The sequence below is a fragment of the Myotis myotis genome, unplaced genomic scaffold (genome assembly GCF_014108235.1).
Source record: "Myotis myotis isolate mMyoMyo1 unplaced genomic scaffold, mMyoMyo1.p scaffold_m19_p_18, whole genome shotgun sequence".
NCBI classification, from domain to species: domain Eukaryota; kingdom Metazoa; phylum Chordata; class Mammalia; order Chiroptera; family Vespertilionidae; genus Myotis; species Myotis myotis.
Window position 1 is genome coordinate 9,462,960 of NW_023416322.1, and position 23,100 is coordinate 9,486,059.

Below are 23,100 nucleotides of genomic sequence, written 5' to 3' on the forward strand. Positions count from 1 at the left end.
GCTGGCATTTGGCTATGACTTGATTCAGGAGCTCAATTTTCCTTTTTCCATTTCTCAGCTCTGCTTTCTCAGCTCAGCTCTATTCTCAGTCAGGCCTGCCGTTCATGGTAGCAAGATGGCAGCAGTCTCAGACTCACTGTCTCCAAACAAGGCCTGGAGGTCACTTCCACCATCTTTGGGGAGGGCAGAGGTGGAATCAGCTTTACCAAAAGTACATAGGCTAAGAGGAAGGGAGGGTATGGATACAAGGAAAGAAAAACAATAAGTGTTTATCACATCCACACATTCTGGAAATTTAGTAGCTATTTATTGCTTGGCTGTTTGGATTAACATGCCTATTTCTACGTTGTATTCCATAGGGTAAAAGTCATACTCTTTGAGGAGTTTCCTGCTTTACTGAAAGTAGCTTGATGGCCTTTTCTTGGAACACTGCTCATAGATTAGTAATAATAATCAGTCGCTGAAAGCCGGGTGGGAGCTGATACATGTCTCCCTTCGCTCTGCCCTCACAGTATAGTGTGCATACCTTATTTATCATTTCACCTTGTTTGTTACAGGTTTTTTCACTTGCTTCTCGCATACTACTCTGGTAACTCTCAGGGAAGACTTTGTCTTTCTGTTCACAGAACTCCTAAGAGGAGCTCAAATAAATATTTGCAGTAAGAAAGAACATTGGCTTGGGAACCCAGTGACCTGGGTTTCAGGCCTAGATGTGCCGCTAAATGGCTGTGTGATCCCCGGCCATCCCTTTCCCTTCTCTGGGCTTTGGTTCTCTGCTCTTTCGAACAGGGATTTTGAAGGGCCTTCCCACTACTGAGTTTGTAGAAAAAGCAAACAAGTAGGGCAAAGAGCAAGACTTGGCAGGGCATTCCAGCATTTTGTTTCCTGGGGAACAGTTTTGAGAGGGGCTGATTACCCTTGAGATAAGAGGTCTTGGTAAGAGATATGGAGGGTAGAACCTGATGAAAGCCTCAATTGTCTTCTTATATAACACTTGCTGGAAAGGTACTAGGAATTAATATTCTTCAGATGGCTGAGGTGACGTCATGTGTTTGTGAAAGGGCTACAGGCAGGTGAGGCAGATTTTGTGGAAAAAGACTGGCAGTCAGGCCCGGTTCCCGCTGGGGAACCTGGGCTGATCTCATGCTTTGTCAGCTCGGAACAGAGCCTGTGGGAGTAGCAGCTCCTGTCCCCCAGGTGCCAGCACATCAAAGACAAGGGAAGGACACGTCTGTGTTTCTCTCCAAAGATTACATCTTTTTCTGGCCTGCCCTCCCATCCCCACTTTGTCCTCGGAAATGTGGGATTCATAGGAGGGGGTTCTGTGTGACTTAATCAGAGAAAATTCCTGAAGAAGGATGAATTTTGAAAGAGGGAAAGAATAGGGCTAATATCTCTGGATTGAAAGCTATGGGCTGAACAAAATCCTCTTGTACTCTGCTGACTGGTGAATTCCTTGGGTTTTCTCTAAAGTGAGGACAGTATTCAGAGGACTGTGTCACCTGCATTGCAGGTGTTCTATAATTTAGTGCCTACATGATTGTTGGTGTGGCAGGTCCCTGATCGTTTCTGTTAAATAATCAGTATTTAGTTTTTTCCCCCAATTTCATTCTTCATGTGACCTGTCAGCATCTTTCTAAAAAAGAAAATGAGCCTTCTTCTAACTCCCAGGACAGGTGTAGTTAAGATCTCAGCTGTGCCCAAGCATGGACAAGGAGTCAGCACTTCCAGGGGGAGCTTTGCTGGATGTATCTGCTGATCCTGGACTTGATTAACTCATGCGTAAAAACATTCCTTGCTTGACCTGGCTGGGTGGCTTGGGTTGGAGTACTATCCCGTACATCAAAAGGTTGTGGGTTCGAACAATTTCCCATCAGGGCACATAACCTAGGTGGTTAGATCCCTGGTCAGGGTACATAGAGGAGGCAACCTATTGCGCGCTCTCTCTCTCTCTCTCTCTCTCTCTCTCTCTCTCTCTCTCTCTCCCCCTCCCTCCCCCATCCTCTCTCTCTCCCATACTCTCTCTCTCAAGCCAATAAAAACATATCCTTGGGTGAGGATTTTAAAAAGACAAAAACAAAAAACGATTCCTTGCCAGGTTTTGATTAGACATACTTTGCAAATGATGGAATGGTGATCTACCAATGGATTTCAATGTTATGGACAAGCTTGCTGTCCAGAGGGGCAGCTTTAAGAATATTCAATGCAGAACTGAGAATCAGCCCATGCAATGGAGAAATGGAAACCAAGAATTCCTCCCTCCTTTTGGTGCCTGTTAGCTGGAAGTATGGTGCTCAACAGGACATGCTATTTGGTTAGCTTGACAATTTTTAATGAGATATAATTCACACATCATAAAATTCACCCTTTTAAATTGTACAATTCAGTGGGCTTTTGTTTTTTAGTATATTCAGAAGGTTGTGTAACTATCACCACTGTCTAATTCCAGAACAGTGCAGTGAAATTTTGACTTCATTCTTGGATGAAATATCAACCAAAGGTCAGCTCTGAAACTCAGAAAAGTTGTTTGCAAGGGAAGCTGCAGTTTTTATTCAAGGGTCATTTTTTAAAAAATGCGATGGAAAAAAGTCAGGACATTGAATTTTTATTAGGGTTGTTGCTTGATTTCTTATGTCTGCTATTGATGATTTATAAGTCTTTGGTCTTCAGGTTGGAACTTATTACCATGGCTGTGTTATAAATAAAGAATATCCAGAACAGAAGCAATAAGACCGTCTTTGCTTTCTTTTCCTTTTCTTTGTCAAGCCATGCTTCATTTAGGGCCGGGCTTGGGCCTGTTTTCTCCATCACCATCATCTAGCACAGGGATTGCTATACGGTAGGGGCTCAGCAAAGAGTTGCTGAATAAATGGGCTGTGTTAGGTGCCCAGGGGAGGTCATGTTTTATAATTTAGTGTCTACATGATTGTTGGTGTGGCAGGTCCCTGATCACTCCAGATAGTTCATGGTGACCTTTGTACTTTGGCTTCATTCATGCCCCGAGATACAGCTGCTTCTGGAAACTGAGAGCTTGACTTCTTCCCGTGTAGTTCTAGGACAGAACTGGCAAGGACCCCATCACCCCTCCCAGGAACTCTCATCCAGCTATAACTGGATTTGTAAAGCCTTCTTGAGTTGTTATGGTGAAACACAGTGTGGGTGGTGTGAGTGTGCGTGTCTTTGAGTGTGCACACGTGTGTATGTGCATACTTGCCTGAGCACACGATAGAACTGTGAGGAATTCCTTCGTGTTTTTATAAATTGCCCCTTTCTTCTTTCTGCCCTCATAGTCTGTGGGTAGGTCAGGGTGCAGAGGGCCTCCAGTCTGGGCACATGGCCCAGGCGTGCTGGCGTTCAGTGGCCCATTGTTTCCTGCCCCTTATGTGCATGGACAGATGACTGGGGCTGGCACAGCTGCCTTCCTGGGTACCATTGTTTGTCTTCGCAGCGGCAGCAAAAACCTGAAGCAGCACATTTTACCTTGGACAGAGCAGCTATTCTGTCTCAGGGCTGCAGCCTGGAGATGGGGGTGGTTGTAGTCTCCCTTAAATGTCTGGATGGATGCTCTGAGAATGGAAGCCAGGGAGGCCTCTCTTTCTAGGCAGGTTGTGGGGGAGGGGAGGTGCTCAGTGGTGTCAAATCACAGATCAACTCCAGTGGCAGGTGGGATCTGTTAGCAGAGATGCACTCTTCTTTTCCTGGTTCAGGGATGGGGATATTGCTTTCTCACTTTCTCTGCCCCCTGGGCTTACTGGCAGACCTCAGGGTGAGCTCACAGACAAGAAAAGCGCTTGCTCCAAAGCTGCCCTGTAGAGTAGATTCAGGAAGCAGGGGAGGATCCAGCCCTGTTGTGGACTGACCAAAATGTGGCTTAGCTAGTGAGTCAGTGGGCTAGTCCATACTTGACTCTGCGATAGCCCCATCGCCCTCCGCATTCTCTTCCACTTCTGTCACTGACTGAATCACCTGTCATCTGGACAGTGGGGAAGGGAACGTTCCAGGGTGAGAGCTATAAAAACTGATTTATGCAGAAAAACCTTCAGATACTCCCGACTCATGTTCTGTTCTTCCTGTCTCCTTGCCCCAGTATCAACTTCTTTGACAAGTCAGACAAACCTTAATTTAGCTTCAGCCCCACTTGCATCTAATTGTACGACCTTTTTGTAAATTACTTCATGAGTTTCACTTCAGTTTTCTCCTCTGTGCAATCAGGATAATTGGGGATAACTGAGGGCAGTGATGGCGAACCTTCTGAGCTCGGCGTGTCAGCATTTTGAAAAACCCTAACTTAACTCTGGTGCCGTGTCACATATAGAAACTTTTTGATATTTGCAACCATAGTAAAACAAGGATTTCTATTTTTGATATTTATTTTATATATTTAAATGCCATTTAACAAAGAAAAATCAACCCAAAAAATGAGTTCGCGTGTCAGAGGTGTCATAGGTTTGCCATCACTGATGTATATAAAGGGTGCTCAGTGAACACATACATGTTCCCTTTCCTTCAGGTCCTGGAAGGATGCCTGATGGGTCACTTTTGGCTCCCACCCCTAGAATGTCCCCTTCTCCATCTTCCGGCTGATGGGTGATTTAGGCCCTTAGAGCCACATTTGAACTAGACGCAGCGGTCACCAACCTTTTGGACCTCATGGACCATCAGTGGTCCGCGGACCACCAGTTGGTGACGGCTGGACTAGAGCACAACCAGGATCACTTTGTGTTATGCTACTCACTCATTGAGGCACCTGTGAAAGTCGGGGTGGCATGCTGTGCTGGCTGTATGTGCTTAGGGGGCTTCTTAAATTAATTCGCATATCTCAGAGGCCTCCTCTGAAGTGCGGGTTCCTTGCATAGCACAGCCTTGGAGTGGTCTACCTCTGGAACTTCATGGGTATCAAGGGAATTTGCCTAGCTCCCTCTTTCTGTGGTGGAGGATGGGCATCATCCATTCTACCATGCTTCTTTCCACTTCCATGGTTAGTGAGGTTATTGATGCAAAGTCTTAAATGAATTACAGGTGACTCAGAGAGGCCTGATAACCCCATCACCCATCCACATCCTCTTCCACATGTTACTGACGGGGTACCTTTTCACCCCAAAAGGTCCCTTTTCGCCCTGATTCTTATTGAATGGATCAGTTGTAAGTAATATCAATGAATGTTCTCTCCACCACAGTCGGCCCACCCAGTGACTATGACCTTTATCTGTCAATAGATGGAAGGGTACAGATGCCTGTAGGAAAGGGCTGTTGCTTTTGAGAGGCCCAGAAATTGCCCTAGCTGGTTTGGCTCAGTGGATAGAGCATCAGCCTTCGTACTGAAGGGTCCCAGGTTCGATTCCAGTCAAGGTCATGTACCTTGGTTGCAAGCTTGATTTCAGCCTTAGTTGGGGCCTATGGGGGAGGCAACCAATGGATGTGTCTCTCTCACAGTGATGTTTCTCTCTGTGTGTCTCTCCCCCTCCCTTCCACTCTCTCTAAAAATCAATGGAAAAAATATCCTCGGGTGAGGATTAACGAAATAAATAAATAAATGTTAATCTTAAATATATATATTGTAAAAAGCAGTTTCTTAAATAATTAAAAAAAGAGGCCCAGAAATCTCTGGCAAGCACCGTATGCCTGACATGCCCTCTGCGAATCGTGTGTCTCCCCCCCCCACCCCCCGCCCCCCGGCCGACACCCTTGTAATCAGACTCCCATAAAAACACAGAACAAGAGAGCTTTGATGAGTGATGAGGTACGTGGCTTTTCTGCACAGCTTTCTGTCTGCTTGAAACAATCCTACGGTGCTCAGTTTCAGTTCAGGTGAGGTTACTCCAGACCTGGTTGGCATGGTGGTTGGCAAGGGGGAGGCGTGTGGACGAAGAGGGTGAGAATGGCACTTACAGATCACCTAAGATGACCCGTAAAGGATTAGATACTTTTCTACATCCTACTATCTATGAAAAGAGTAACAAAATGAAGATGGGGATAGATTATGAACCTCTATCTACTTTAGGGAAAGCTAAATGCACCATTTACCCATTCCTCATTGCTTCATTAAAGGAGTGCGTGGCGTACCTTTCAACTTCATAGTCCTTATGCTAGATTTGCCTCTGATGTATCCACTGCTCAGATGAAAACTGTAGATCCCCCTGCTCCATGCATTACACAGCATAGACAGAAAGCATTCTTACAGCTCGACTATCTGGGAATGAATTTGGAGCATCTATAAGGAAGGCATAATGATATGGGTACTCTTTTTTCCTGGGTTGGAGTGAAGGTCACATCCTAATGCACTGAGCTGAGCAGGCTTGGAGGGCAAAGGGATGAAAGAAATGGCTCCATTGTTACGCAGATGGGGATTGGGACATAACTTCAGCAGGATCCGCACTGCAGGCTTTCTCCGAGCTGACAAGCAGTCTGGTTTTGGCAAGCTGCTTCCTTTGGGTGCCAGGTCTCCTGTCAGTAACAAATGCAGTATTGCATTTGAGGCAGATCTGGTTGCAGCTGGAGCAGTCATTGCTGCAGTTCCAGAGAGGGTGTTGTTAGCCCTGTACGAGGACGCTGGCCAGCCAGAAATCTGCCAAGCTGGAGCTTACCCAGAATATTTCTAGCTTTGATGAAGCAGGAGTTCTGAGCATCAGTGGGGGTGAAGCAACAGAGATATGAGTGATAGTTGGTGAAAAATATCAGCTTCTTGAAGGCTGATTTACTTCTGTGATATTGGAAACTATGGAATCTGCTTGACAGGAGATGGTTTACTTGCCTAGAAGACCTGGTGCTTGTTTCATTCTTGATTGCCACTATTTGACCTTGGGCAGGGCCCTTTCTGTCTCTATTAAAATATCCTGACTCTCACCCTAATTCACAAAGATGCAGAGAACGTATAACAAGTAGGAGCTTGGGATCTAAAGTCAATCTGTCTGGGTTTGAATCTAATCACTTAACGCCTTTAAGAATCAGTTTTCTCATCTTAAAATGGGGATGAAAGTAGTACCTACCCAACAGAATGGTTGGGAGAAAATTCATTAGGCTCTTTGCCAGAAGAGAGCCCAAATTCTGGCATTGCCAGAAACACAGTAAATTGTTCAATAAATGGTAGCTGTGAATATCATTATGTCTAATAATCACATTGTCTTAAATGATTCAGCCGATTTTTGGTCCCAGTGTTTTTCAAGTCTCCTCCTCCTCCTCCTCCTCCTCCTCCTCCCCCTCCTCCCAGGACAGGGATCAAGTGAAAGGAAGGACTATAAATGTTGGCCTGTTTGGTTCCCTTTAGGGATCTCTGTATGACTCTTGTCTTTTGTTGTTGCAGAGATCCGCGCTCAGCTCACAGAGCAGATGAAATGCCTGGACCAGCAGTGTGAGCTCCGGGTGCAGCTGTTGCAGGACCTCCAGGACTTCTTCCGAAAGAAGGCTGAGATTGAGATGGACTACTCCCGCAACCTGGAAAAGCTGGCAGAGCGCTTCCTGGCCAAGACACGGAGCACCAAGGACCAGCAATTCAAGTAGGAGCTCCTTGGCTATTACTTTTAGAGACTTTGGGAATGGGGTCTGGGATGGAGGGAGGCAGGGTATGCCACCTAGATCCAATTGGATTTATGAAACAGGTAACCCTATGACTTCAAATTGGCTAAGAGTTGAGAGCCTTCAAGGACTTCTCCTCTTCCAGATCAGCCTTACATGCAGCTCAACACCTTGGAGAGATCAGAATAGATGATGACCCATCTATAATAATAAAAGCATAATATGCTAATTAGATCAGACGACCTTCTGGACGAAGCCGGGCTGAGGGGGAAGCCCAGGTGCCTGCTGGCAGCCAGAGGGAAGCCCGGGTGCCAGAGGGAAGCTGGTTCTGGCAGCCAGGGGAAGGAAGGCCTACTCTTGCACGAATTTCGTGCATCCAGCCTCTACTGCTAATAATAACAACAAACACTTTCATAGCTCTTCTTATGTGCCAAGCGTGGTTCTAAAGGCTTTACATATATGTTAATTCACTTAATCTCCACAACAATCTATATGTTGGTTATTGTTATTTCCCCAATTTATAGGTGAGAAAATTAAGTCATAAAAAGGTTAAGGAACGTGCCCAGTGTATACACACACACACACACACACACACACACACCTAATAAATAGAGCTGGAATTTAAACCTAGCCCATCTGGTTCTAGAGCCTGTACTCTTAACCATTTCACCAAAATGTCTTTAACTAGAAGAAATGAATGATGTTGCAGCCATATTTCTATATTGCTGCCCAGATAGTTGCTAAAGTCTATTTCTTCTACATTTATAGTATTTTATACCGCTGGCCCCTCCACTCTGTTCTCACTGCCATTGCCCTAGTTTAAATCATCATCTTTGCCTGAACGCTTACAATATTTACTGTATCATCTACAGTAAAGGTTCTCAGCCCCAACTGCACATTAGAATTCCCTGGAGAACTTTTAAAAATGCTGAAATCTGGGCCCCACTCCAGACCAATTAAATAAGAATCTCTGGGAGTAGGGCCTTGGTGTAAGCTTCCCAGCTGATCTAATGGACGACGAATGCTGAAGACCACAGTTTATAGCTTCTCTCCTTTCCAATCGGCCTGACCCACTGTTTTCAGATTTAGTTTTCCTGGAACACACTGGAGATCAGGCAGTTTCTCTGTGCAGTAGCTCCCCACTCTCTAGGTATCTGTGGTCTTGATACTCAAGGTTTGGTCTTCCAATATCAGCACCACCTGGGATGTTGGAAATAGAGAATCTCAGGTCCCACCCCAGATCTACTGTAACAAGATCCCCAGGTGATTTGTGTGCACATAAAAATTTGAGAATTGCTGCTCTATTCACAAAGGTGAAGACTTACTCCTTGGCTTGATTCTCAAGCCCCTCTACATCTGGCCCAACTAGCTTTCCAACCTTATTTCCTGTTTCTGCTCCACAGTACCTTCACCAAGCAGAATGTTAACTCTAGTGGGCCTGTGCTCATCCTGTTATTTGAGCCTGTGTGCCCATTTTTCACATCTCTGCATGTTTGAGCCATACCCATGTTTTAAGGTCCATCTCAGATGCAACCTATTCCAAGAAACTTTCCTAATTCTCCCAGAATAAAAGAGGGTTCTTCCTCTTTGTAGAGCATTTTATTTATTCTGTTATTAAGACACTTCAGCACTGTCTGTCTTATATTATTTTCTCTTAGTGATCTGAATAAACTTTTCTAATTCATCTTTCAGTCTTCCACAGTGCCTAGCATAATATGAGGTATAAAACTGATGCTCACTAAATATTATTGAATGAGTAAATGAATGAATGAATTAATGCCAAATATGTCTTCTCCTGTTTTCTATTTTTATTGCCTTAATAATTTGGGAAACAAATACCCTTTACAAGCCAGCTCTGAGCAGTGATATGAGGCTAAGAATGAGGAGAACATGTGACGCTCCCAGTTTAGTCAGAATGAGAATTTCCTCCAGATGTTTTATCCTCAGAGTCCCTTATCTTTCCCAAGTCCTGGTCTCTTTATGATAAGCAGTCCTGAGAGAATAAAATGTTATTTTAGTATGTGATAAATGAAGATTTGGTGTAGAAATCATTTGCTTTAAGAAAAATGATTCAAAATTGGATTTATTCTGTTAATAAGCTGCTCCTAAGTTTAAAATATCATTTTATTTTTACTATATATCTATTATATTCTCTGCTTAAGGACATATTTACTACAAATTAAGATACAGACGTGTTACTCTCTAAGTTTCTAAATAATCAGAATTGCTCTGATTAAGATCATATGCAAAGAATAATGTGTGTGGGGTGGGGGTGGTGGTAGGGGTGGGCTAGAAGGGGTCAATGGGGGAAAAAGGGAGACATATGCAATACTTTCAACAATAAAGATTTAATTAAAACAACAAAAAAGAATAGGGTGTTTTCTCCAAGGCTGGAAGAATGGATTTTCCTGATAAAGCTGGTTCCTGGCCTCATTTCCCCCCAAATAACCAGTGAGTAGTTATTGAGGGTCAGCTATATGCTTCATATTGTACAGGTATTGGACGATATTAGAAGTTTATTGTATGTATCCAGAGGGGGCCATTTCTTGTTGTAGAGAAAAGATTTTTTAATATAGGAAGCAATTAAAGGATAAGGTAATAATGATCTCATTAAGAGATCATTAGTTTTATGTAGAATATAGATGTGATAAGAGGTCAAGGATAAATCAGAGATAGGTAAAGGATCTAGACTAGTCAGGAGAGTTTTCTAGAAGCAAGTGAGATTTTAGGTTAGGCTTTAAAGATTTGTGTAGTAGAGAATAGTATTACAGGTGAAAGGAAGTAGGAATGTTTGGTGGTAAATGGGGTATAGGGACTAGTAAGGAATCCAGTTTCATTAAAAGAGAGATTCTAATACATTCATTCAACAAATGTCCATTACACATTCCTTGAACTCCTTTAGGCCAGACATTGTGCCTTGGGATACAGCAGTGAATAAGCCACTGCGTGTTCCACATGGCACTTAACAGTAGAATGAGGAAGCAGGCATTAAACAAATCGCACAATTAGATGAGTTGAAGTAAGTGTCACATAACTAAAGTACAAGGTGTTACAACAGCTTGTAAGAGGGAGACTTCTCCAGTCCTTTTGCTGTCACATTATGGCTAATTTACTTTAATAACTTCTTGTCTGATCTTATCCTGAGTAACAATCTACTTATTCAACAAACCCCTATAAATACCTACTGGATACTGTACTCTGTTCAGATTCCTATGGAGACTAAGCTCTAGAATCTTGGCTTACAGAGGAAACATATAGACAACATAATGTTAAAAGGCCTTTAATAGAAGTGTGAGCAAAGTATTACGAGAACACAGATATTTTTCAAAAGCAGTGGAAGATAAGGTTAGATAAGTAGATACCAAATAATAGCTCTTTGACAGATAAGCAGAGCAGTTCAGATGAAGGGAAAGGAATATATTCAAGAAGTATTCTAGAAACTGAACAGGACTGGATAACTATGGGTAAAGAAATGTAATGGTCAGAGGTGACCCAGTGTCTCTAACCTGGCAACCTAGAAGAATTATGGCATCTACGATAAAAATAGGATGTTTAGGAAAGACCTCTTGTGAATGGTGAACCAACTTTGGACATGTTGGTTTTGGGACAGTGGGAGGTCTTCAGACATCCAGATGGAAGGTTGTACTTCTGAAATAAGAGGATATAATTGAAAATAGCTAGCATAATCTTCGGTATAAACTGATTATGGTAGACATGAAAATATATGAACTCAGAGAAGAGAAAGAGAAGAACAAAGAGCTAAAATCAGGACCCAAGGCTTGGGCACACCCAATGTTAGGGAGGAATATAAGTTACTACTAGAAGGGGCTGGGAGGGAAAGTGGAAGGAGAGAGGGAGAGATTTTTTTTTTAGGATTAAAAGGATAAAAGGTAAGGAAGGATAATGTTGTCTTGTGGAACTAGAAAATCTGTAAAAGTTAATCCCAGAAATTTCTTACAGATACTCTTCCATGTAGAAGGCATTGTGAGAGATGTGAAGATGACTAAAATGAGCCCCAATCCCAATAGCTTTTAATTCACCAGAATGTAACAAAATTGCTGGATTTTGTAGGTCAAAAATGGTCATGTAGTGGCAATTTCATATGGTCAGAAGTCGCCTGATGTCTCAGCTGATTAGAAGAGGAAGTGAGAAATACACACAAATGTATTGAATACCGGCAAGATGGTGAGAAGCTCAGTAAGAGAGTCCAGGCAACATCCCACTTTTATACATAATGTACAGAGAAGTCAAATGGTTGAATGTCAAAGCACAGTTTTAGGTGGAGTAGGTGGGTTCTGTTGCTCTAAGTATTTATGTGAAATTCTGAATCATACATACCTCACCTGATGTACTTTCAGGGTTTTGTACCTGGTCTTTCTTTTTTGCCACACTTAAACCCATGTATGCTTCCCTAAGTCCAGTGAGCATCTGAAGAGTTGCTGATGATTTCTGTCTACCCTTGTCTTATTAATACAGTGATGAGACTTCTTCTCAATGCAACACTAGTAATAGCACTTTCATTTTTCCAATTTCCACATCTCTGTGTTGCGAAAGGGAAGCAGGTATGCTGATGTTTGCACGCACAAGCATTCACTGCACAGAGACAACCCTGCTACTGAAACTGAAGTGGCACTTGGCAGGCAGCATCACCAGGCCAAACTTGGACCACTTGTTAGCAACTGAAAAGTCAACATTTTTGGTTCAGGAAAGGCATTTTAGACATGGCTTGGCTGTTTTGGTTAGGATATAGCGTGTGCTACTAAAATAGACCTCAAATAATAATGGCTTACACAAGATAGTGGTTGGTTTTTCTAATGTAATAGTCTGGGCATTAGCCATTCAGGGCTGTGTCAGCCTCATCATTCCATCTTGAGAGTGCTGCCCTTGTCTATATGACCCAAGATGGCTCACTGCCACCATGTCCCCATTCCAGCCAGTGGGAAAGGCAAAAGGGGGAGGGGGCAAGCACATCCTTACTCTTTAAACGTGCAATCTGGACGTGGCACATAATTTCTTCATCTTACATCTTACTGGCCAGAACTTAGTCACGTGGTTATATTGAGCTGCAAGGGAGCTGACAAGTGCAGTTATTATTCTGGTTGACCTGAAAATAAGAGTTCCTATTAATATAGAAGAAGGGGAAACAGTGGTGGTGCAAGGTGGGACTATTAGCAGCCTCTGCCACATTGTCTGTGATATGTAAGAGGGCAGATATATGAAAGACCATGGCCATGGCCACCATGTATTCAAAGTGCCATAAGTGCACAGAGAAGAGAGGTTTATTCAGGCTGGGGTCTGGGGAGGACTGTATGGAGGTGAAGTTCAATGGATGGGAAATGAAAAAATAAGAGTGCCAATGCTCAGTATTGGCCCTTTAGCTTAGCTCAGTTGAGACAATGCAGAAGTTGTAGAGAGGATAAAAAGATGGTGGAGGAAGAATTTGGACAGAGAAAACAGTGTTGATAACAATTGGGAAAGACAAGGCTGGTGGGTAACTTGTCTGTTTGGGAAAAGAAAGAAATAACAAATGCAATAGTGAAATAAGTCTTGAAAAATTGTGAGGGACCAGTTATAGTGGTCCATGAATGCTAGATGTCAGGGTTTAGAGTCTACTCAGTATGCATGGAGGAGTCATTGATAGTTTTTGAGTAAGAAACATAATTATGGCTGTGCTTTGGAAAGGTAACTATGGCAACAGCACATAAGATCAATTGGAGCAGGGACACAGAAGGAGACCTGTTAAATGGAGGGTCTGGCAGTTGGCCTAAGGTTAATGAAGGCCTAAACTGAAGTTGTGCCCTTGGAAATAGGAAAGTGGACCAGATGTAAGGGCAAGGAGCAAGTGAAGTCAAAGAAGCTGGGACAGAAAAAGGGCTGTGGGTTTCCAGGGTCTCTGGAGTGGCAGTTGTACTGTATTTTCATTCACCGGTGAAGAGTAGCCTGGGTTTTGCTGACTCTCTGGCAGGTCCCTAGAATAGTTCATTCTCTGCCCAGAGCATCTCAGCGGGCACTCGTCACCTCCCCCGGAGCTGTAGCAGCTGTTGGCCCAGCAATGCCATGAATTTGTCTCCCTGTGCTGCCAGGAGAGCAGCTGCCAGCAGCAGCTCGGGACAGACACATCTCAGGAACATGGAAACTATTCAACTTGGGATGGGGTAGGGTGGCCAGGGACGAAATCAGTCCACATGGATTTGCCCCACCCTTTTCCAGGCCCGTTTTCACCCTGGCTAGATTTCAGCCTCTTATACTGGGTTAGGTTGGGTGTTCTGTTACAGTTTTTAAAAAATCATTCTTTATTTTTCAATTACAGTTGACATGCAATATTATGTTAGTTTCAGGTGTACACCCCAGTGATTAGACGTTATACAATTGAGTAAGTGATCAGTCATCCTTATAAGTCTCATACCCATCTGACACCATACATAGTTATTAGAATATTATTGACTATATTCCCTATGCTATATTTTATGTACCCATGACTATTCTGTAAATACCAATTTGTACTTCTTAATCCCTTCATCTTTCCCACCCATTTCCCCTGTCCCCCAAGTGACTTTGTTTAGGGACACATGTTGCTAAACTGTTTTTTTCTTTTGGACAATTTCTTAACGCTGGTAGCCATTACCCGGTCACTCTTTGGCTTTGCTTCCTAGTCTGCTTTTCTCCTGCTCACCTTTTGTATTCTCCCAAGCATACACTGTGCTCAGTGCAGACACTCATTAAAGCAGACACTTCTCTGACCCCGCTGTGCAGTCTGACCCTGTGGTCCCATCACGCTCCTTCTCTTCCCCCTCCCCCATAAAAAGAGGGAGAGATGCTACAGATAGAACTATAGCGATTATTTGATTCTACCTTATTCTGCTTTGTTTAAGATAGGTAATATGGCTTCCTCTATCCCTTTGAATTGTGGGAGGACCCTGTTAATATCTGAAATTCTATCTGCCTGGTTTGATTAAAAGCAGAAATAATATTATGTAAGGGTGGGAATTCTTCTTAGGGAAGCTGTTCTTGCATTTTCTTTGGCTCCTTGAAGCGTATAAATGTATTCCTATATGTTGCTGAGTCTTTGATTATCTCTTTTAAGTGGAATCTGTGTTAATATTGCCCAGCAGGACTCTAATTGATAATGTGCTGGCTGTTTTTTACATAAATTACCTTTCAGTCATAGCTCACTTGGTTTTGATCTCCTCTTTTTAATAGCTCAGTGCTTTCTTTTATTTTGAGATTATTGTCTTTTTTTTCTGTTGGGTTTTTAGAGGAATATGCCTGCATTGCTATCCTGCTGTGTTCCTTACAGAGACCTTATGCTACTTTATAACCCTCTGCCAACATCTTTCTTTCTTACAGCTTTTCCTTCTCAACAACAATTTTTTGAATATGTTAAAGGTATTATTGTTCTTGACTCTAAGAGGAGAGAGATCCAGAGAAGTAGAAGTGGTGGTTCTTTCTCATATCAATTTATAATCTAGTCAGAGATAAATTATACCTAAATTTATAAAACAGATCTTCAGTATAAGGCAATATATGATAAGTACCAAGTGTGTGCTACAGAAAGGTATGGTTAGGAAACTTTTAGGGAGGAAATGGAATTTGAATCAGACTGATAAAAATGAATAGGATTTTGAAAGATGGAGAGAGAGGGAATGTTATAGGCAAGAAGGGCACAGCAGGAAGAAAATACAAAACACCTTTAGGGTACAGGGAGTAGACTGGTTTGGCTGACATACAAGTGTATATGGAGAAATTGGACAAAGGTAGATAGGATCATGCTTTGGAGAGCCTTGAGTCTTGTCTAAGAGATTTGGCTCTAAGAATAGACACTGGAAACGGAAACCACTGAAGATCTGAACAGCTAATGTCCAAGTGGAGGCATGAACTCTGTTTAAGGAAGATTAACCTTAACCTTAGGGTCATAATTTGCTAAATGACAAGAAACTTGATTCATTGAAACCAGTTGCCACAGTAGATAAAGATCTAAATTAGGGTGGGATGGTAGGAATGAAAAGAATAGAAATCGATCCTTCAGTCCATTTAGCAAATATGTACTGTGCTCTTACCATGTGCCAGACACATGCCACACAAGACAGATTCCGCCCCCTGCGCTCCTGGAGCTTATAGTCTAGAGACAGATGGAAAACACCTGGTGCAGGAAGAATCTACAAGACTTGCTGACTGATGGGATTCAGGTTTCAAATGAGCTTGGAAGCAGGAAAGAAAGAAGGCTGTGAAGTTTCTTTTGGACTTGGGCGCCTGGTAGATTAATGGTGCCTTTAGTAGAAATACTGAAGTTAGGAGAATGAGTTGTTTTTGAAGGGTTAGACTATGAGAAATTTGGTTTTGGAGTGTTAAGTTTAAGTTATTGGAAAGATACTGAGGCTGAAAATTTCAATAATTGACAAAAAAAATGAATGGCTGTATTCAGGGCTAGAGATCTGAGCTGTATTCAGGGCTCAAGTCTGGGATGTTGGTAGAGATTTGGGCCTGTTCAAAGAGAGGTGATGGTTGAGGCTGTAGAAATGTTTGATTTCCAACAGTAAGGGTTTAGGGGGGAAAAAGGGAGACATTCTTTGTGTTGTCTGTGGTACTCAGATTGCAGAGAGTGAGAAGGGATTTAAAAGGTACATTTATTTGTGCATTCATTCAGTATACATTTGGGGGATTTAATCATGTACTAGGCATTGAGCTAAATACTGGGGATAGGAATAAGACAGTATCCTATTCTCACTAATGTTAAATTAGCAATCTGTTAAGAAGATACACATGGGCCCAGCTGGCATGGCTCAGTGGTTGAGTGTCGACCTATGAACCAAGAGGTCATGGTTCGGTTCCTGTTCAGGGCACTTGCCCGGGTTGCGGGCTCTATCTCCAGTGTGAGGTGTGCAGGAGACAACCAATCAGTAATTCTCTCTCATCATTTATGTTTCTCTCTCCCTCTCCCTTCCTCTCTGAAATCAGTAAAATAATATATTTAAAAAACAAAACAAAAAGAAGATACACATGGAAAGAAAACCTGCTTATTGGGCTGGTTATGAGTTGTGTAACTATTGGATGGGATGTGAGGGAGCAGGACCTAGGTATCTCAGGAATCTGGTAGATGTTTAACCTGTAATACTCCTTTCAATGGGAGGTTAGGTACACACTTAATTAGAGAGAAATTCTTGTAGAGTCCATGTTCTTGGCCTTGGGCCCAATATTTGAATGTGCGCAGAATCTGCAGTTATGTCACCTATTGCCGATGGATTTTTCCGCTCAAGCTGAGCTCAGAGTTGTTTATCAGTCTCTCAGGATAGAACTGCATTGAAAAATGTAATCAAATGGCCATGGAGCATGTTATAGCTGTGATTGCAAATCAAAAAAGGGTGGAGGACCACAAAGTTCCTCTTTGAGTATGGGGTGACTTTGAGAAGGAAAGTAGGAGGAAGGATGAAGCTGCCAGAAGGGGGAACCCCTTACTTCCTGGGACCAGTGTGTCACTGATTCATTTTGGACATATCTGGGAGCTATTTGTTCTTTTAGGGAAGGTTTTGCCCAGATGTAGCATCTGGTGTTGAGCAAGGGTTGGCTTCCTTTTGGCATGGCTCAAGCTGTAATTCTGTAGAAACTAACAAAAGGCCCCTGGGTGACCTTTTCACTTGCCCAGTCCATATAGAACCTTAGGTGGCGGTTGGGTCCTTTTTAGAAAATTGGGAGGTTTCTTCACACATGGATAAAAGCAGGATAGAAGAGACACCAGAAGGCAGTTTAGGAGATCAGCAAGACAGAGTAGTGGTCAGTCTTTGGAACAGAGAAAGAATTCTTTTGAAAGCAATTTGGGAGCTTTAATTCAGTAGAAAAAGCTGAGAGCCTTAATCTAGAGTCTAGACAAATTTGGATCTGAACCCTGTCTTTTCCGCTTATAGCTGTGTGACGTGGAGCAACCTTGTTTAGCTTCAGCTTTCTAATCTATGAAATGTGGAGAATAATGCTTGCCCTGAAGAGTTGTTCTAAAGATTAGATATAATACAGAGTGGGGCAAAGTCGGTTTATAGTTGTGAGTATGCAAAACACAGAGTTTATTCTTTTTTCTTTTTTTTAAATTCATTTTTTTAGAGACAGAGGAAGGGAGAGGGAGGAAGAGAGAGAGACAGAGAGAGAAACCTTGATGTGAGAGTAAAACATCAGTCAGCTGCTTCCTGCACGCCCCCTATTGGGGATTGAGCCCACAACCTGGGCATGTGCCCTGACTGGGAACCAAACTGGTGCAGGGGTTGATGCCCAACCAACTGAGCCACACTGGCCAGGGCCAGAGTTAACTCTTATATTATTATTCATTAATTATTGTATTATTTTCCATATTTGAACAACTGTAGACCTACTTTTGCCCACCCTGTATATATAAAGCACTAGCTTAGTGTCCACAATTTACTAGACATTAAAAAAAAAAAAAAAGGAATACTACATGGCTATAAAAAAGAAGGAACTTTTAGCCTTTGTGATGGCATGGAGGGACCTGGAGAGTATTATACTACGTGAAATAAGCCAGTCAGAGAAAGACAAATACCATATGATCTCACTTATATGTGGAATCCAATGAACAAAATAAACTGATGAAAATAGACCCAGAGTTGTGGATACATAGAATAGACTGACATCTCGGAGGGGAAGGTGGTGGTGGGGGCGGACTGAATAAAAGAAGGTAAAAAGATTAGTCAAAGAACATATATGCATAGCCCATGGTGTCAACAATAAAAAAAAATAGGAAAAGTATAAAAAGAGTAGGGAGGTGGCTGATGTAATTATCACCATGAACGAAGGAGAATAGTATGAGCATTAAGATCCCAGGTTCTGGAACTAGATTCCCTGTGAGTGTAATCCTGGATTTTCCACTTACCAGCTGTGTGATTTTTAGATGAAGGTTCTTAGTTTCCTCATTTGTATATTGTGGATAATAATAGTAGCTACTTTGTGGAGTTGTTATGCTGATTAAGTAAATTAATATATCTGAATATATCTGAAGCCCTTTGCACATCGTAAGTGTAAATAGCAGTTACTACTATCCTTGTCCTCAGGAGTTGAGACTGAATATAGCTATACTAGGTAAAAACTTGGTAGATTAGATTTACTATTTATTCCCTGTGCAGAGTTAAGCATTCTTAAGCCTGGCCCTAGGTAATATGTCAATCTTCATTTTCTTCAGCAGTCCCTGAGGGCTCTGTTGAATGACAAACTCTTCCTCCATCCAGATTTTTATAATATGGCTGCACTGGGCAGGAAATACGCAATTATGTGACTCTATAATTGTATGTCCAGTTCCTATAAAAACCTCAGCAATTGTATGTTTTGTCTTATAGGGTGTCATGTTTACAAGGTGTCATGAACTACCTTGAACCAGGTAGTTAACCCTGGCATGCTGCTTTTAGATCCCGGCTTATAACCATCAAGAGGAGGACATTAGTCTGACAATTTCCTTATCTTCACGGAGTCAATATTCAGCACTAATTGCCAAATCATTGGGATTCCACGAAGATATAGTGTTGAGCCCCCTGGTCCCATTTGCAGTCTGGGTGAATGAAGAACGCCAGTCCTGTTCAGTCTTCTGGGGTGGCCACAATCAAGACCAGCAGGCCAGTGCAGTACAAACCTCAGTCATGGGCATAGCACACAGTGGTTTACTGGGTCGTTTGTCTCATGAGGCCAGAAGAAGCTCCCGCGCTTCTGCCTAAATGGCTTCCTATCATCCTTTTAGAGTGCAGAGTGATGGGCAGCAGGGCAGGAGCAAAACATGCTTTTCTGAGCCGTGGGGAGGATGTTGGAGACTGCTGAGGGCTTCCTGTGTCTCCTGGGCACGGCCATGGGAATGCCAGCGGGACATACCACATGATTGCGGGTTGCTGGAGCACAGACCCTGGTGATCCTGTCCCTAACAACAGTTCTGGGGTGCAGGGGAGTTTTAATATTCAATTTTTTCGCTTTCTAAGCCCTATAATAATTGCATAGTAGAGACAGGAAGCAATATGTGGCTGATTTGCAGGATCTTTAATTCTCAGGAATTCACAGCCAATTAAATGAATTGACTTTGATCCAGTTCTCTTTTAAAGGCAAAAGCCATGTCATCTTTATTGGGAGCTGTGTTAAGTGGAAGGGTTTATAAGATAAGAAGAAAAGACAGTCTCTTTCATAAGGACTTTCATAATTGAAATGGGGGAAATCAGACTGAGAGAGAATAATAACACATGTGCGCATGGGCACATGAATCTAAAAATAGGACCCCATTTCAAGCAGTTTCCAGTAGTCACTAGGAAGGGAGATGGAGGAGGAGTACTGGGGAGGGACTCGTACTTGGCTCAGCCAGGGAAAGGTAAAAGCACAGTTATATTCTCAATTAGTTTTGGTCCCAAGTTAATCGAAGTAAAGACTTTCATATCTAATTCCTGTGCGCACTGAAGTATCGCGCTGTGAAGAGAAACAGACTCATATCGGAAGAGCTCAGTGTTAATGAAGGATTTAGAGAGAATCAGAAAAAACTAGGGCTTGGATTTTTTCAGAGTTGAAAAAGGATCATCCTTTCTGCTACCTCCTGCCCATAAACACCCCTACTGATCATTGGCTCATTGCCTCTGGGGTTTTAGATTCAGGGAGGATCAATGAGCACAGCTCTGACTCTTAACGTATCTCAGCTACAGCTGGTTAAAGAACCAGGATTAGAAAATGAATCGAACAAACTAGGATTATCTTTAACAGTAGGATGCTGAGCTGTGTTTGCAGATTTCTGCTTAAGCAGTTGGGACAGGGCATCCTTGCATGAAATTCAGACATCCCTCCCTGGCAGCCTCCGTGTTAAAGTAGAGGTTGCAGAACAAGTCTGGCAGCTCTTAGTCTGAACCCTTGTAAACAACAGATGTTCATAACTAAGTTCTGCGGGTGAGGATGGGGGTTCCTGTTGATGCCTAAAATTTTCTTAAAAATTTATAGGCGGCATCTCGAGGATTTAGCAAAAAGGAGGAAGTTGTACAGAATTGATTCTGCAGTGTTATAGGTGGAGCTGATATTTCAGACAGTTCCTTTGACAAAGCACAGGGTATTGAGTGAACTCGGAATAAACAGCAAGTGGACCCAGGAAGCAGGCACAATTAAGAAAGGTTTGGCTTCTTGGTGTGTTGACTGTCTGCCCTCCTCCCGTTCCCCTTCTTATACACAGACTGATTAGTTGACCTCCCCCACGCCCACGCCTCTGTTTTCTCTGGTCATGGGTGGAAATGAGTGCCCTTCCCTACCAGACTCCTGCATACACATGCATACTGATACTCAGGCAGGTTTACTGTCCAGTCTCTTCCATTAGCTCCTTCTGCAGCCATTCAGGTTCTTACAATATATGGATTAAATGGTATTGCTAGGGGCTTTGTCTTGGATGCTAACCTTATTCTTGTACATTCTCAATGTTGATTTTGCCAGGTCTCCGATCATTAATTGGAGGTGGGTGAAGATAATGTAGCTTATAAAGGATTCAATGCTGCCTCTTTTTTATCCCCACCCCACCCAGCCCCAAACACACATACACACTGAGTTTTCAGCCAGACGATGAATGCTTAGGAAGCCTATTTTACAGCATAGTTTGGGGAAGTCATATGGAAAAAATAAACCTGTAATACCTCTTTAGCAGGCTTTCTTGGTACGAAATTAAAGAAGGACTTTAATCAAATGAAAAAAGTAATTTATTGGGGAACTGGGCCTATTTTCAAGCCACTCTATCAGAAAGAATTGTCTTGAAAAATCTCTGATGAGATCACTAGTTATTTGGGGGGCTAACAACATCCTTCTGCTATTATTTTTTCTGAAAAACAAGCCCACTCCTGGTCCTTTTGTGCGTTAGCATAGAAAGTTTGGGTGAATACCAATCCTGATATGTGAGGTTTACTTGTTCTTTCAGCAAATATTTATTTAGCACTTATTCTATACCAAGAGGCTGTGCTCTTAGTGTGGAATTAAATTTCACTTAATTCCTAAATTAAATATACAGAGAAGAATAAACCACTATCTAGCTCATGGAGGTTATCATTTAATGTGAAATATTTTAAGGTTGTATATGTATGTATGTGTTCTGACAAGATGTGGAGTTCAAGGTTGAGGAGCTAGAATTGTTGAGAGGCCCTTTTAGTTCCCTATAATATATGTGATTCATTAATAAACACTTGGCTCCATCTTCCTCATCAACAGTGACTAACATGTCTGGTAGGTGCTAGGGTCACAGAGTTATATGGGACACAGCCTCTGACTTTAGGAGGCTCACTGTGTCATGTGGAAGACAGGAGGTTTAGATGAAAAAAGTTAGCATAAAATAGCATATATTTATTGCCAAAGAAAAGATGGAAGAAATGTTTTATTTTTATTTTCTTCCAGAATGGGATCTTAAACATTTTTTTGACATTATTTCCAACAAGAAAGTTACAAAAATAGTACAGAGATTTTCTATGTGCCATTCACCCAGATTGCGCTAAAATATTACCATATTACTACACTTACTTTATACTTCTCTCTCACCATACACAACTCATACCTGTACATATTTTGTTTTTGTAAGACACTTGAGCATAAGTTGCAGACATAAAGCCCCTTTACCTCTACCTACTTCACTATGAATTTATTAAAAACCAGAGGCCTGGTGCATGAATTTCATGCACTTGGGGGGAGGGAGGTCCTTCAGCCTGGCCTGCGCCCTCTCGCAGTCTGGGAGCCCTCAGAAGATGTCCGACTGATGGCTTAGGCCCACTCCCCTAGGGACAGTTAGACATCCTTAGCACTGCTGCGGAGGTGGGGGAGGCTCCTGCCACCCGTTGCTGCGATCTCCAGCTGTGAGCCCAGCTTCTGACTGAGCCGTGTTCCCCCTTTGGGAGTGCACTGACCACCAGGGGGCAGCTCCTGCATTGAACGTCTGCCCCCTGGTGGTCAGTGTGCATCAGAGCGACCGCTCGTTCTGCCGTGTGGTCGAAACTGGCTCTCCGACCGCCAAGGGGTCCCAGATTGCGAGAGGGCGCAGACCAGGCCCAGGGACCCTATGGGTGCTGGGGAGGGACATGGGAGGACGGCCAGCCGGGGAGGGACTGCAGGAGGGCTTACAGGTGTGTCTGACCCGTCTCACTCAGTCCCGATCGGCTGGACCCCAGCAGCAAGCTCACCTCCCGGTTGTAGAGTCTGCCCCTTGGTGGTCAGTGCACGTCATAGCAAGAGGTTGAGCAGCCTTGGCATATCATTAGCATATTATGCTTTGATTGGTTGACCAGAGGACCGAACAACCGGACACTTAGCATAGTAGGGTTTTATTATATAGGATAAATTGGTTGCTCTCTGACATAATGATAGTATAGTTATCAAAATCAGAGTATAAATATTGATACAATAATATTATATAATCCACAGACATTCACATTTACTATTTGTTTCAAAATTTTCCTTTTTGGCAAAAGAAAGTCCAAGATTATGTGTTTCATCCAGTTGTCTTGTCTCTAGTTTCATTTAATGTGGAATGGTTTCCAAGTCTTTCTTTGTATTTCATGGCATTGACATTTTTGGAGAGCATTCAGCCCAGTTATTTTGTAGATTGTCCCTTAATTT

The 23,100-nt window shown here is 42.7% G+C and overlaps 1 protein-coding gene across 18 annotated transcripts in view; it reads left to right on the top strand.

Annotated features, from left to right (window-relative positions):
• Window positions 1–23,100, top strand: part of SRGAP2 (SLIT-ROBO Rho GTPase activating protein 2) — a 242,246-nt gene that overhangs the window by 92,219 nt on the left and 126,927 nt on the right. For all 18 annotated transcript variants that reach the window (XR_004973235.1, XR_004973236.1, XR_004973237.1 and 15 more), the window contains exon 3: window positions 7,301–7,493. Coding sequence is in view for 15 of the 18 variants with exons in the window: in XM_036342889.1 (XP_036198782.1) it covers window positions 7,301–7,493 (193 nt within the window). In the remaining 3 variants the exon portion in view is untranslated. The remainder of the gene's footprint in view (window positions 1–7,300; window positions 7,494–23,100) is intronic.